At 44.2% G+C, this 15,500-nt stretch overlaps 1 protein-coding gene across 6 annotated transcripts in view; it reads left to right on the top strand.

Annotated features, from left to right (window-relative positions):
* gprc5c (G protein-coupled receptor, class C, group 5, member C) overlaps positions 1-12,144 on the top strand; it is a 31,415-nt gene extending 19,271 nt beyond the window's left edge. For all 6 annotated transcript variants that reach the window (XM_059948407.1, XM_059948409.1, XM_059948408.1 and 3 more), the window contains 2 exons: positions 3,723-3,914; positions 6,888-12,144. In XM_059948407.1, coding sequence (XP_059804390.1) covers positions 3,723-3,878 — 156 coding nt within the window. In that variant the 3' untranslated portion in view covers positions 3,879-3,914; positions 6,888-12,144. The remainder of the gene's footprint in view (positions 1-3,722; positions 3,915-6,887) is intronic.
* Positions 12,145-15,500: the final 3,356 nt, after the last annotated feature.

The raw sequence follows: 15,500 nt of genomic DNA on the forward strand, positions 1-15,500 counted from the left end.
ATTTTTTTTAATGCCCCTAATGTATCTGACTCTATCACCACAGCCTGGCAGGGTGTTCCATGCACCCACTGCTCTGTTTAAAGGAAAAAAATCAAACTCACCTTTGATACCCCCCCCCCCACACATTTTCCTCTGGTCACCTTAAAATGATACCCCCTGGTATTACATATTCCTAGGAAGAAGCCTCTGGCTGTTCACTCCAAAGAGAAATATCATAGCTCGCTTAACCTATCACAAGTCATGTACTCTAATCCAGGCAGCATCTTGGTAAATCTCCTCCTCTGCAAAGAACAAAGTTGGAGGATTAGGGAGCTGTGCACGTGTGACGTTGGCGCAGAAAGTGTAGCGACACTTGTGGGCTGCTGCCCCCAGCACAATTCTCCCTGATTTGACACATTTCACAGGACGTTTCGATGCGCCGTACTCTTGACAAATAAAGCTAATCTTTATTTGTTTGCACTGGCATTCACATGAAGGGAATTAGGATTGCGTTCAGTGACCTTGAACTTGTATGGAAGAATGAGGCAGTAGATAGGAGCTACAGGGAGGTAGTCGCCCCTAAGTTGCACGATTCAGGTAGCTGGCTGACTGTCAGGAGAGAGTTTCCTCCGGCTGCTCCGGTTTCCTCCCACATTGCAAAGACTTTGTATGGGTTTGTGGGTTAATTGATCACGTGGGTTCAATGGACCGAATGAGCTCTTTGGGATGGAAGGGATTGTTACCGTGCTGAATTTTTAAAGTATAAAATAAATGCATTGCTATCATTGAGATCCCTGAGCAGGTGCCTCTAGGTTCATGAAACTTGAGCCTAGTGATTTGGGCATAATGGTATTACTGTTGTGGTACATTAGTCTCCTGAGAACGCAGGGCAGTTGCCTCATAAATCAGCGTCATTTAAAGCAAATGCAATCAATAGAAAAATATTTGCAAATAGTTCTTTAAATTTTCAGTGGGAGGTTTGTAAGCCACTCCAACACTGCACACTTGATGTGGGAATCCTTTCTGAAGGGTGCCCTTCGTGGGATTGTGGTTAATGTGGGAGCGCATTTATAGGATATACTGTATAATCGTTATATAAGGTTGTAATGCTGAGGGTTTATGAGGCACTGCTAAGACTTCACTTGGAGTATTGTGAAGAGTTTTGGGTCCCCTTAAGGATGATCTGGCATTGGAGAGGGTCCAGAGGAGGTTCACGAGAACGATTCTGGTAATGAAAGGGTTAACATATGAGGAGAATTTAATGGCTTTGGGCCAGTACTCACTGGAGTTTAGAATAATGAGGGAGATCTCATTGAAACCTATTGAATATTAAAAGGCTTAGATAGTGGATGTGGGGAGGATGTATCTAATAGTGGGGGACCAGAGGGCACAGATTCAGAATAGCAGAACGTCCCTTTAGAACACAGATAAGCAGGAATTTGCTTAGCTGAAGGATGGTGAATCTGTGGAATTCATTGCTACGGATGGCTGTGGAGGCCAAGTTTTGGGTATCTTTAAAACCAGGTTCTTGATTAGTAAAGATGTCAAAGGTTACGGGGGAAAGGGAGGAGAAGGATTATAAATCAGCCACGATGGAATGATGGAGCAGACTCGATGGGCTGAATGGCTAATTCTCCTCTTGTGTGGGTCCTCTGGGTTCTAGAGTCGGGGGTAGCACAGTTGCATTGTCTACCTGATCAACACAATCTGCCCCAGCGAGTGTGATCTATTTATACAATGGGGAAAGCCTAATTTAATTATTTACTTTGGCATTTTAGTCTTTGCAAACAACACTGCCCTTCAAGGGTGGCTGTGAAACAGTGATGTATTCTGAAACAGTGCAGCCTTTTGTCCTGCACAGCGGGGTCAAGCCATAGACATATGCCGCAATGAACTTGACAAAGCAGCGAACGGGCAGAATGAGGAAAGACTCTGTCAACACGTGGGCTCGGCCAGAAGGCCTGTTTGTTTTCTCCAACAGTGGAAAATCAGATCCTGGTGTAATGATGACAGACTCTGAAGGCTTCCTTTCCACCCCCACCCTGACTGAGTGCTGATTCTCTCTCTCTGCTTGTTTACCCTTCACCCCCTTAATGGCCCCTGCCAAAATCTGCTGGCTGGAAACAAAGAGAGACTGTGAAAGGAGAGTGTAAACGGGCTCTGAGAGTTTTGTGTCTGGTGGCCAATTTCAACATAAAGGCATTTTTCATCTTGTAAGCCTCTACAGCTCTCTGCTATGGGCTTTAGCCCTGCTGCTCGTATATGGGGGGTGGGGGATGCTGAGTGGCCAGCTCCTTTGTGGTTGTGTCTCTGGGTGACTTCACCCACCCTGCTGCCCGATTGACCCTTGCCTTTGCCTTCAGCGAGAAGGTGCACTGGCCATTGATTGCCGATCCAGGCAGCTGGAATCTCCCAGCAGGGGCAGATCTCCGTCATTCAGCTTTACCGTTATACGATATGGGGGCAGAATTTGCCCTGTTGAGTCTGCTTCACCTTCAATCATTCCTGATCTTCTTCCCCTCTTCAGCCCCACTCCCCCAGGCCTTCTCTCCATAACCTTTTATGCTGTGTCCAATCAACAACCTATCAATCTCTGCCTTAAGTACACCCAACGACCTGACCTCCACAGCTGCACGTGGTAACAAATTCCACAAATTCACCACCCTCTGGCTAAAGAAGTTTCTCCACATCTCTGTTTTAAATGGATGCACCTCTATCTTGAGGCCATGCTGTCTTGTCATAGACCCCCCCCCCCCCCACCATGGGAAATGTCCTTTCCACATCTACTCTGTCAAGGCCTTTCAACATTTGAAAGGTTTCAATAAGATCTCCCCTCAATCCTTCTAAATTCCAAATTTGTAGAGGCTTACAAAATTACAGACCTGGAGCCATCAAATGTTCCGCATATGATAACCCTTTCATTTCCGGAATCATCCTTGTGAACCCTCTCTGAACCCTCTCCAATGTCAACACATCTGTTCTTAAATGAGGAGCCCGTAATTGTTCACAATACTCAAGGTGAGGCCTCACTAGTGCCTTATAAAGCCTCAGCATCACATCCCTGCTCTTATATTCCAGACCTCTTGAAATGAATGCTAACATTGCATTTCCCTTCCTCACCACCAACTTGATCTGCAAGTTAGTCTTTAGAGGGTTCTACACAAGGATGCCCAAGTCTCTTTGCATCTCAGATTTTTGGATTTTCTCCCCGTTTAGAAAATCGTCTGCTCATTTATTTCAACTACCAAAGTGCATGGCGATGCATCTTCCAACATGGTGTTTCATTTGCCACTCTCTTGCTCATTCTCCTAATCTGTCCAAGTCCTTCTGCAGCCTCCCTGTTTCCTCAACACTACCTGCTGCTCCACCAATCTTTGTGTCATCCGCAAACTTGGCAACAGTGAAGTTTTTGTTTTAATAGCCCTACAGCACTTTCCAGAGGGAGTTTTTGGAAAAGGTAGCTTGCAGGGTAGGTAGTGTATGCAGTAACTTTTTTTCCCCCCTACCAAGCTCTGCTTGTACAGGAATTTTGACAGATAAAGCCATTTCAGATACATATCCATGATTGCTAATATAGATATGTTAGCAAAAATAATGTTCTGAATTTTCATGTGCAATTGTTTGTGTAGATGTTTTACCGTTGAATCAATTGGACATTATATTGTACGTTACAGTCGCTAGCACTTGGTTTCTGTTAGTTTTATTGCTTTCTCACTCATTTTCTCTCTCTCTCATTCATCAAGCCATTGGAAAATCCCTATGACCATTACATCCCGAGGGTCACCATCAGTCAGTCGGCATTTTCCAGTAATGCTTCCACTCTCCGTGCGGAGGATGCGTTTACAGCTGAGAATCGTCAGACAGCCCAGCAAGAGGGCAGCAGTGGACAGACATTTTAAAGTCTGCGCGCCTGGCCACAGAGGGATCAACAAAAAGTATACAACTTTTTCTGTGTGTGTGTGTGTATGTGTGTCTGTGTGTTTATAATCAAGGATCAACCAGCAAAATGCTAGAGGAGCTCAGCGGATCAGGACGCGTCTGTGGAGGGAAACAGTCTGTCATTCTTTTGCGTCAACCACTGACTTCCCTCCACAGATGCGGCTTCATCAGCTGAGTCCCTCTGCTTTCTATGTTGCTCCAGATTGCAGCATCTGCCGTCTCTTGTGTCCGCTGTACCAAGGTAGCCCGTGAGACGGATAACTGAAGGTGCTTGTTGAGTCCAACTAACTGACTGGAGAGAACAGTTAAGCTGCTGTAATCACAGGTGTCAGCACAGTTTTTCCTTTGACTAGAACTTGCAGCTTGGTCTCCCCTACATTTTGAGTGTCCTTGGCTGCCTTTCCCTTTTATAGTTTGAGCTGTTTTTTGGACACTGTTCCAAAGATGATAAAACTATGGAACCGTGACTCTCCTCCCTAGCAACTCTTCCAACTTTACAAGCTTAATAAAAATCTAAGCTAAATATCAACTAATCTCACTATTTACTCTTGTAATCTTGTTGGCCTGGGTGACACTGGGAATGAAACCAGGATTCATTATCTTAAAATGGGCGCCACCTCCCCAGGGCCCACCAGTTGCCTTTTTGAGACCTGCTGGAAGATAAGAATTGTCCTGTGGGTGGGGAGTGGAAGAGGGAGTCTGTGTGCTAAAACAAAAATGCAAAGGTTCCATATTGTACCAGGAGATGTCCCACCCTCTTATCAGTTAATTACCTGCAACAATGACACAGGCAGGTTTGGTTTGATCCTGAGAATTTCTCCACAAGTCAGAAATATTCAAATTTCATAGATTTTCATATTGTATCTCTATATACATGAAATATTCACCCTAACACCACCCATTATTGAATGATTTATATCTATAGTTTTTCCATCGATTAATGAATGCCATAAATCTTATTGTTATTATTGCTAACTTCAAAGCATTTGAAAAAGGTAAGAATTTGTGTGAAGTATGGTTCGGTGTATCAGTTTATCCATAACATGTAAGCCCTTGTATTGGGGAATCTGCAGTAGTTCTGAAGGTTTCTCACACATCTTGGTGTGCTTCCCAGTCTGCTCTATGTTGCATTTGAGAGATCTGCGTCAACCTTCGCATGCTGCCTGTTTGCCCGTTGCTCCTGAAGCCCAGCATGGACGCACCCATATAATCGCTGGTGCTCCCACACCAACCAACTTGTTCGGCAGATCAGAAGCAGGAGCCAGGCATCCTGAGAAGAGGGGTCTGGGCAGGCTGCACAGTTCAATTTCAATACTAGTCTTTGTCCTCGAGAGTTCCTTTTAAATTTTGGGCTTAGTCCTTAGATTCTGCAGGTGTTTCCAAGTAGTGTGCTGGACATTGAACTTGGGCTACTGCTGAGAACAACATGCTCTTGTGAGCTGGACAGGTGTTTTGAAATAATATTTATTTTAGGCTTAATAAAGAGATTTGTTAACATTTTGTGATGTTGTAGTAGTATCTTTTCCAATGTGCCTAAATTTGTCTTGGTTTGTCTTTCAACTGAGCCAATCTGATCCAAAATATGCATTCAAAGTCCACTCTGATTTACCCAGTCAAACATTTAACCATAATCTTAAAGCAAAGTTGGTACTTCCCAACATTTGTGCAGAGGTTTGCAACTTATTCCCAGGGCCTAGTGGCTTCTGCTGCGGAGATGTGTGTCTGGTAAAATATCTCCTCAATCCTAGAATGACTTTTGAAAATGTGCTCACCAAACCATTTTTCCAGCTAAACATGAAAAGTAGATGTGAGCTGGACAGGTGGAAATATCATTAGATGTTCTTGTGCAGGTTGAAAAGCATTGGCAGGTTAGCCTTTTGGTGTCTGAGTGAGTGAATTGGCTGGGGCTGGATTGCTGCAGATGCTGGAACTCTGAAGTGAAACAAGGAGCACTTGGCAGATTAGACTGTATTTGTGGAGTGAAATCTCACTGCCCCTCCTTAAGTGGATGGGAGAACCTTTAAGTTCTTTGTTATCTGTCACTGTACATCCAGTAGATGCATAGTGACAGTTAAGAACTTAAAAGCTTCTCACTTAAGAACTTAAAGGTTAAAATTAACATACCATTTTAACTTTAGTTGTTATTTAGACTAAGAATACCACAGTGCAGAAGCAGGGCCCTTCAGCCCATCTAGTCTGTGCCAATGTTATTCTGCCTTGTCCCATTGACCCTTACCTGGAGCAAGTCCTCCATACCTCTGTCATCCATGTATTTAACCAGACTTCTCTTAAATGTTGTAATCCAGCCAGCATCTAGCACTGCTGGCTGCTCATTCCACACTCTCGCTACCCTCTTGAGTGAAGAAGTTGCCCCTCAGGTGCCCCTTGAATATTTCACCTTTCACTCTATATGACCTCTACTTCTAGTCTCATCCAGCCTCTGGCAAAAGCCTGCTTGCATTTGCCCTTTCTATACCTTAACTAATTTTATAAACCTCTATCAAATCTCTCCTCATTTACAGGGATGAGAATGCTAACCTATTCAACCTTTCCCTATGAACTCGGGTCCTCAGGTCCCAGCAAAATCCTAGTAAATTTTTGCTGTACTCCTTCAATCTTATTATAAACATTCCCTGTTAGGTAGCTGACCAGAGATGCATACAATACTCCAAAATAGGCCTCACCAATATCTAATACAACTCCTCCCAACTTCTGTAACATGTCAAAAGCTCTCTTTACAACACAATGCATCTGTTGTGACATAATTTTCAAAGAATTAATCCTTAAAGTCCTTAACTTTGATCAATTTTGGAGAATCTGCTTGTGTAAGACAGTCTGATTTCTTTTTGTCCCCCACACCCCAGACTGTCATTGGAGATGATGCTTCTGCCATTGTGAAGGTTCAAACAGGGTGGGTTTAAGAAACTTGTCCAGATGAGTTCATAAAACATCTTTTCTCTTGTAAACAGGTCAATTTGCGATCTGGAAAATCTGTGGTGAAAGGAATCTCTCAGTTGACAAGAACCAAACACTGAAGCTTCAGGCCTTTTCTGATTACTTTTCTTTTCATGCTGTACTGGCAACCATTGGACAGGACCTAACCTGAAGATCAAGCTGATTGGATACTGTAACTGGCTGATGGGAACCCATGAGCGGCATGATTTTGACTTTCCTTAAAAACTTGCAGTAAGATCATTCCAGTAGATTGACAAGTGGGCAGAACTTTTGCTGTGTGTTCCCTCTTCAAGACGCTTTATGGATTCAGTCCGGGAAACTTCCAAATCCAACCTGCCTGTGATCAAGCAGTCAGTGGAACACCAGCATCTCCACTGGAAGTGGAACTCATTCAGTAGACTACTTGATTCTGAAACAATGTGTGTTCAAGTCTCACTCCAGACTCTAGTCTGACACACTGTGGAAAGCTTCGCCATTTTAGTTGCTGAGACGTTCTGACTCACTTAACATCTCAAGGGTTGTGAAGTATCTCAAGGCACTGTCTCAAAGAAGAACATGCGAGCAAACTCGGGGTGCTCTGCCCAATTCCTCAATCAGAGTACCTGAGAGAACATGCGAGCAAACTCGAGGTGCTCTACCCAATTCCTCAATCAGAGTACCTGAGAGAACATGCGAGCAAACTCGGGGTGCTCTACCCAATTCCTCAATCAGAGTACCTGGAAAAACTGGTCACCTGATCAACAATGGTGGGAGCAGTCAGTGTTTTCTACCGTACTACACTCCAAAGGGTATTTGTTGGTTGTAGAGCACTTTGGATTCTCTTGGGGCTTTTAAGAAGGTGCTATATAGATGTACACCTTTCTTGCATTTCCTGGTTTCTTTCATTTCGGTTTCATAACTGTGCAACTCGCTACATCATGACACTGGCCACCAGGAGACTGTGTGGTCTGAGAAGCAACTCCACCTCTTGGGGGTTTTTGTGAGCAAGGGTAATAAGTTTCCTACAAAAAATGTTCAAGTGAAGTGAAGGGCATCGGCCATGAAGGTGACTTTTACTTGCCTGGCTCTACACCTTGTCCATTTGCTGAAGGTAGCTATTCATTTTGCCCTCCAACTGAAGATATTCAGCCAAAGAGCGCTGGAAAAGCATTGCAAGAGACTAAACCAGTTAAACCTAAATCGGCAATGGGAAGCACAAAGGCCAGATACACACAATTTGTTTGGTATCTTAAAATGATTATGATAAGCTACTTTATCAGAACATAGTAGGTTATGAGTTCTCTCACATTGCTTACGAGATAAAATGATGTATATTAAATCATCCTAAAGATAATGGCCAAAGGGCATTTTTTGGAACATCACACATGTTGTAAAGTAACAGTGCCATATCAGTGGGAGGTTGATCGGTGTTGAAGTCATGCTGGTATGCTGTACCTTTGTGCACGTACACAGTCTGATACCTTTTACAGGTGGGACTAAAGCACAACCATTCACAATATCAAAATATACTGTTGCACAAGGAGTTGGAATGGAAATTAATCTATGTTCCTTTTTCCAGAGTGCTTACTGGAAAAGGCAACATTTAATTCTGTCGGCAAAAATAAAAGACGAAGTGTCTTTCCATTATGGGGACAAGTGTTGATCGAGTGAACCAAGCTGTCTAAAAGTCTGCCTACGACTGCTGAGCCTGCAGAATCTAAAATCTGTAATTATGGTGTTCCTATTTTTCTCCCCACCTGTACAGTAAACTGCTAAACTTTGTACCCCTGTTGTGAACAGATTACAAAGGATTGTTCTGTTTTTTTTTTCCTTTTTGGCTCCCCCGATGCATGTGTTTGCAAAGAGGGGTTAACCTGTGACCTGGGTTCCTCTAGGGTTGGCCGCTGATTAGTAGATGCATGAGATACATTTCTACCTAGATGAGTTTCAGAATATCCTGACACCAGCCTTGATGGACCAGATGGCTGTCTTTGGCCCTCTCCGTTTGTGATCAGAACACAATGGGGTTTACTCATCAATTACTGAACCCTGATACTTCCAGCATTGTGTTCAGGTTAGTGACCATGTCTAGGTTTCAGTCTCACCACCAGCTTGTGTAGAGGTAAATAAGAACATAGAATAGAGCACAGTACAGGCCCTTCAGCCCACAATGCTGTGCTGACCTTTTAACCTACTCTAGGATCAACCCTTCCCCCTTGCTCAGCCCTCTATTTTTCTATGATCCATGTGCCTACGTAAGAATCTCTGAAATGTCATTAATGTATGTACAACCACCCCTGGCTGGGGGGGGGGGGGGGGGGGTGGCATGCACCCTCAATTCTGTTTTTTTTAAAAAAACAACTTGCATCTGACATCCTCTCCCTATATTTTCCTCCAATCATCTTAAAATTGTGTCTTTGGATGTCCATTCAATTTTTTTTTTAAAGAAATCTCTGGATGTCCAATCGATCCAAGCATCTGGTTTTGCCCTAAAGAGCTCCTGGTTTTCCTGTCTTCCATGTAGAGGACTGTTGGCATGCAAGTGCTATTGGACTCCAAATAATTCTCCATTGGTGTTTGACCCTTTGCCATTGAACACTCCATGGTGTTATTATTTTTTGATTCATTATCACATTAAGGAAAGCAACAGAGCATTCATTAATTTTAGAAATTGCTGCCCTAATGTCACTGTCAATCCTATAAAGTGTCTTTTGTATTTTCATCCCCATGTGTAAATGCTTTTAAGAATCATCAGACTTTAGATAAAGTCTTTATTCTGGAACCCAAATGTTAATCGCCAGCCTGCCAAAGTGACTATTATATCAGTTTATGGTCTTGCCTCCCTGACCTTCTCAGGAGTGTAAGTTTTACTGTCCCTGAAGCCCTCCATTTTCTGAGCACCACAATGATCTTCTGACCGGGCAACCTTTCACTTGGGTCTCTAGCAGAAAATTAGTACATGGTGATTGACCATGTACGTCAAGAGATTAATTGTCCTCCCCGTTGTCATGGGGATGGGGAGAGATTCATCCAGTTGCATGTGACTCCAGGCCGGGTGATTTAAACAAGAATTAATATAAGGAATGTATAAGTTGCACCAGGAGAGGTGTGTTGAGAGGGGTTTTTAACCCCTGCATCACATTAAGGAACAGAATTGTACAGCCGTTGACATAATTTTAACATGATTAAAGGGGGGGGGGGCAGTGGATATCAGAGACAAGTTCTTCACAAGAAGAGTACTAAGTGCCCTGCCAGAGACGGTGGGAGGCAGATACACTAGGGAGATTAGGGAGCCCTCCATGTTTCTATCATGCATTTGCCCATGTAGGAGGGAAGGTTGGCACAGTATTGTGACCTGAGGAGTCTGCACTGTGCTGTAATGTTCTGTGTTGTAATTTAGATTTACCATTTTCTGCAAAGAAGGAGAATACCTGGTAGTTTTTTTTTTAAAGCCTGGAGTTTGCCAATTACTACTTATTTTTCTTTTCCGTAAATTCTGAAATTGGTCTAATAATTGAAAGCTGTAAGAGCTTCAGTAATTAAGTCCTCTGCTCGCCAAAGACTGGACCCTTGAAGCAGATGAATTGCATATTACGTATTTTGAAGATGTTTTATCCTTCGTGCAATGTCACTATTTTTGACAACAAATTTAGTTGTAAATCAGCATATATGACATTTCAATATTGAAATAGCAGCTGTGTGTCTTGTGTATATTTGTTTAAATCAGACCAATTTGTATCTTACTCAGATGCATGAATAGTTGACTTGAACCAGACAGCCCATTGCTGCTCTTTTGCATTTATTTTGCAAGTGTTATCGCACACAAGTTTGACTTCCAAGTGGGATTGATCTGTGCAGGAGACTGCGGTTCTGAAAATAAAATATTGCAGATGCTGGAAATCAGAAACCAGGTCAAGAAGTGCTCAGTGTGGAAGGGTTGGGGTAGGGCGAATGAGGTAAAGTTTCAGGCAATGGACTGAATCAGCTAAGCTGGACTTGCCCCAGTCCCGATTAGAGGCTGTTGACTTGAGATATGGACTGTCTCTTTCTGCCCAGATACTTCCTGACCTGTGTTTTTGAAGCATTTTCTTTCTGAAGTTTTAATTTTCTGTTCAGCTGGTGATGGTGGTGGGGGGCTTCACTTTTACAGCATGAACAGTGGAGCGTTGTACTGAGAGAAACCGACTGTAATGTGAATTCACTGGTCTATACACTGAGCTGCTTTGGAGGGGAATGACACTCAGTTCACTGTCATCAGGGCCCTTCTCTTTCAACTCCTTTTGAGGAAAACTAAATCGAAGTAGTCCTCCCCCCCCCCTCCCCCATAGCTATGATGTTGGGGGGTGGAGGACAGCATACTGGAAGAACAGCAGGCTGAAATCCATTTTGTGTCTTGCAACCACACAAAATGGTGGAGGAGTTCACCAGGTCAGGCAGCATCTATGGAAGGGAACAAACAATTGACCTTTGGGCTGAGACCATCAGAACTAGATGGGAAGGAGCCAGAGCAATAATGGTGGGGGGGGGGGGGCGGTGGTGTGGAGCATAGGGGAAGGAGTACAAGCTGGAAACAGGCCTGTTGACAGAGAAGATGGGTACTTGCATGTTGTAGTCTTTAGATCTTTCAAAAAGTCCAGTCCTGTTCTCCCAATCAAAGCTCCACTTACCTAGTGGTCCTGCATTAAGGAGTTGCTTTCTAATCGAGATTGTTGGAAGTACCAATTGTCCATTTTCTGGAAGTATTTCTATCTGGATTTGCTGAACCTGAAGCAGGAACTCAGCAGGTTAGGCAGAATAAACAGCCGATGTTTCAGGCTGAGACCCTTCATCGCCTGAGCAAGCAACTGTTCATTCCTCTCAATACAGCAGATGCTGCCTGACCCACTGAGTTCCTCCAGCACTTTGTGTGTTTGATTATCACCATCTGCAGATTCTCTTGTACATCATATGCCTGCGAACACAAATACCATTTCTGCTTATCCCACGTGCAGTGACGTGCAGACTTGTTTGTTTAACCACATGATCCATAGAATTTTTTTATTTATGACGTTATTACACTGAATATCAACAGTAGGTTTTTATTTAATCTATTTTGTTGTTTGCTTCTTAAAGGAAGTTATTACACAAATAACTGTGAAAATAAATGTTATGAAATAAATTGGTGAGATGTAATGGAACAATATACATGAAGATTAATAATTAAAGGCAAGCTATTTACTCTGGCTCTGTTCATTGTACAGGAGGCATTCCTATGTTATAGCTACAATTTTGTTAAATAAAGCTTTGCTTGCACATCATTCTCCAGTTTGCTGCTTCTGCAGAGCCCTCTGGCAGTGCAACATATCCTAATGAATCTGTGAAATTTATTCCCACAGGGCTGTGAAGTCCAGTTCATTGGGTGTGTTTAGGGGAGTAGTTTATAGATTCTCGATTCGGTAAGGGAGTTAAGGCACGGGGAGAATGGGGTTGGAGTTCAGAATTTGGGGCCCTGTCATCGGCTGATAACCAAAGACTGAAGCTTCGATACTGGGAGACCAGCAGGCTGGAATCTCTTTGACTCCGCAACATGCACAAAATGGCGGAGGAGCTGGGCAGGTCAGGCTAAATCAAGTGAAGGGGACTAAACATTTGCTGTTTCGTGCCAAGACTCGGCTCAAAGCTTTGGCCGGAGGGCTTCAACTTCTGATCAACCTATGGAAGTTCGGAGGCGCGTCCTGCAGTTGGAGGACTTTCGGTGTGCGGGTAAGTGGGAGGAAGGAAAGGAGCTTGTTTTGCTGTTGGTCATTGCTTGTTGTGTTCTGTGTTGTTCTGCCAGTGCCTTGTCGACACTGGAATGTGTGGCAACACTTGCGGACTGCCCCAGCAGATCCCAAGGTGTGTTGGTCATTAACACAAGGGACACATTTCACGCTGTTTAGTTAGATGTACAGATCAATCTGAACCTTGGGGGAAAAAAATCAGCCACACTTGAATGGCGGAACAGACCCAATAGGCTAAGTGGCCTAATTCTACTCCTGTGGTCCTGTCATTGTTCCTCTCCACGTGGCAACCTTGCCGTTTCTTTAGTATTTGTCTTTTTAACGAGACTTGAGTTACTAGCTCAATGATCAGCCCAGCGTGAATGGAAAGGGTGCAAGCAGTGGCTGGATTTGAAGCCACAACCGTTCGCTTTGAAGTCCAGTGCGGATGCCCTACACCACCGGCTAGCACTCCCACGGTCTTATTTCTGTATCATTCATTGACACTGAGATACATTCTAGCACTAAGACACAAGTGATGTAACCTGGGCTCATCAGGTGTTTTGGGTCTTCCAACATCGGGCATCCTCACCCAACCAACCCAGCCAGGGTTGATCAAGCCCCAGGTTATGTCACATCCCTTGCTCCACAGCCATCTGGAGGTTCGCTCAGCAGCCTCTGTGACAGTCCTGATGGCTCCCCTTTGCAGCCCCTGTAATGCCAAGGAGAGAGTAGGCCAGCAAAACCTCTACACCCCACCTCTAGGCTCACGATGTGCCCTCCACCCCTGTCTCTGGCACTACTCTACCTGCTCCAGGTATTTGGCTTTCTTATGGTCCTCCCCCAAGGCACTGTCAGAACTTATTTATAATAAGGCAGGTGCCAAGAATGATTACCATCAAAAAGGGGAGGATGGGGACATGATGGAGAGAGCTAAGTGGTTCAAAGTAAATTTATTATTCAATTACTTGTGTGGCAACATATACAAGCCTGAAATTCATTTTCTTGTGGGCATTCAGAGTAAATCCCTACAGGACGGACGAACAACGTGTGAGCAGTCAGGAGAGCAGAGAGGGTAAGTGAAGGAGATGCTACAGCCTGTGGAGAAGCGAGCTGGGAACCAGACAAGAAGTCTTGGAGAAATTGTGTGGTGAAGAATGATCAAATACCGCTGGGAGCCAGCCACCACCACGAACAGCAGGCTGGAATTCGCTCAGCCCTTGTCCTTGGCAATCTTAGGGTCATTCAAGATGGATGTCCATACCCCTGCTGAGTTCCACCTCATACGGAGGAAACCCACACAGTCACGGGGAGAACGTACAAACTCTTTACAGGCAATGGCGTGAATTGAACCTGGGTCACCTGTACCGTAACGCGTTGTGCTAACCACCACGCTTCCTGCATCAATCGGATTCTTGGGTCATTGACTCTCATGCAAGTCGTTTAGTGAATATCTGAGTTCTGTGGAGGATGTTACCAATCATGAACAGATGCTGGAAATCCAGAGCAAAACACTCAAAATGCTGGAGGAACTCAGCAGGTCAGGTAGCATGTGTGGAGAGGAATGAACAGTCAATGCTTCGGGTTCAGGCCCTTCAGCAGGACAGAGATTTTTGGACTCGGAAATAAAACCTGCACACTATTTAACTTCCAACTGATACTTTGTGGTGAGTGAAACCAATCAATGGGTGTGGAGTGTGGGGAATTATGATTCTGTCCCATTGAAACAAAATAAGGGAAGACACCTCCTATTTTCACATCGCTAAAGGCATATAGTTATTCCTAAACAAGACAAAATCTTAAGGCGCTGGAGGTCAGAGTGACACACACAAAATGCCGGAGGAGCTCAGCAGGCCAAGCAGCATCTATAGAAAAGAGTAAACAGTTGACGTTTCGGGACGAGATCCTTCATCAGGATGTGTCAGGTTTTATTTCCAAGTCTGAAAAACTCAGTCCTGGTCCAAAACGTCAACTGCTTATTCCTCTCCATAGATGCTGCCTGACCTGCTGAGTTCTTCCAGCATTGTTATTCCTGCCACTTAATGCACAGTTCAGAGACAGACAGACATACTTTATTGATCCCGAGGGAAACTGGGTTTCGTTACAGTCGCACCAACCAATAATAGTGTAGAAATAAAACAATATAAAACCATAAATAATTAAATAATAATAACTAAATTATGCCAAGTGGAAATAAGTCCAGGACCCGCCTATTGGCTCAGGGTGTCTGACACTCCAAGGGAGGAGTTGTAAAGTTTGATAGCCACAGGTAGGAATGACTTCCTATGACGCTCAGTGTTGCATCTCGGTGGAATGAGTCTCTGGCTGAACGTACTCCTGTGTCTAACCAGTGCATTATGGAGTGGATGGGAGACATTGTCCAAAATGGCGTGCAACTTGGACAGCATCCTCTTTTCAGACACCACCATCAGACAGTCCAGTTCCACCCCCACAACATCACTGGCCTTACGAATGAGTTTGTTGATTCTGTTGGTGTCGGCTGCCCTCAGACTGCTGCCCCAGCACACAACAGCAAACATGATAGCACTGGCCACCACAGACTCATAGAACATCCTCAGCATCGTCCGGCAGATGTTAAAGGACCTCAGTCTCCTCAGGAAGTAGAGACGGCTCTGACCCTTCTTGTAGACAGCCTCAGTGTTCTTTGACCAGTCCAGTTTATTGGCAATTCGTATCCCCAGGTATTTGTAATCCTCCACCATGTCCACACTGACCCCTCGGATGGAAACAGGGAGCAGACCTGCTTTGTCATCTAACCTTCTGGTTAGTTATGTATGATGAAGAGTCTAAACCTGTGAATGGTCAACTGTTTATTCCCTCTATACATACTGCCTGAACATCACCAACATTTTATGTGTGAGTTACCTCCCCACCAACTCTACTCACTGT

The sequence above is a fragment of the Hypanus sabinus genome, chromosome 23 (genome assembly GCF_030144855.1).
Source record: "Hypanus sabinus isolate sHypSab1 chromosome 23, sHypSab1.hap1, whole genome shotgun sequence".
Lineage (NCBI taxonomy): Eukaryota > Metazoa > Chordata > Chondrichthyes > Myliobatiformes > Dasyatidae > Hypanus > Hypanus sabinus.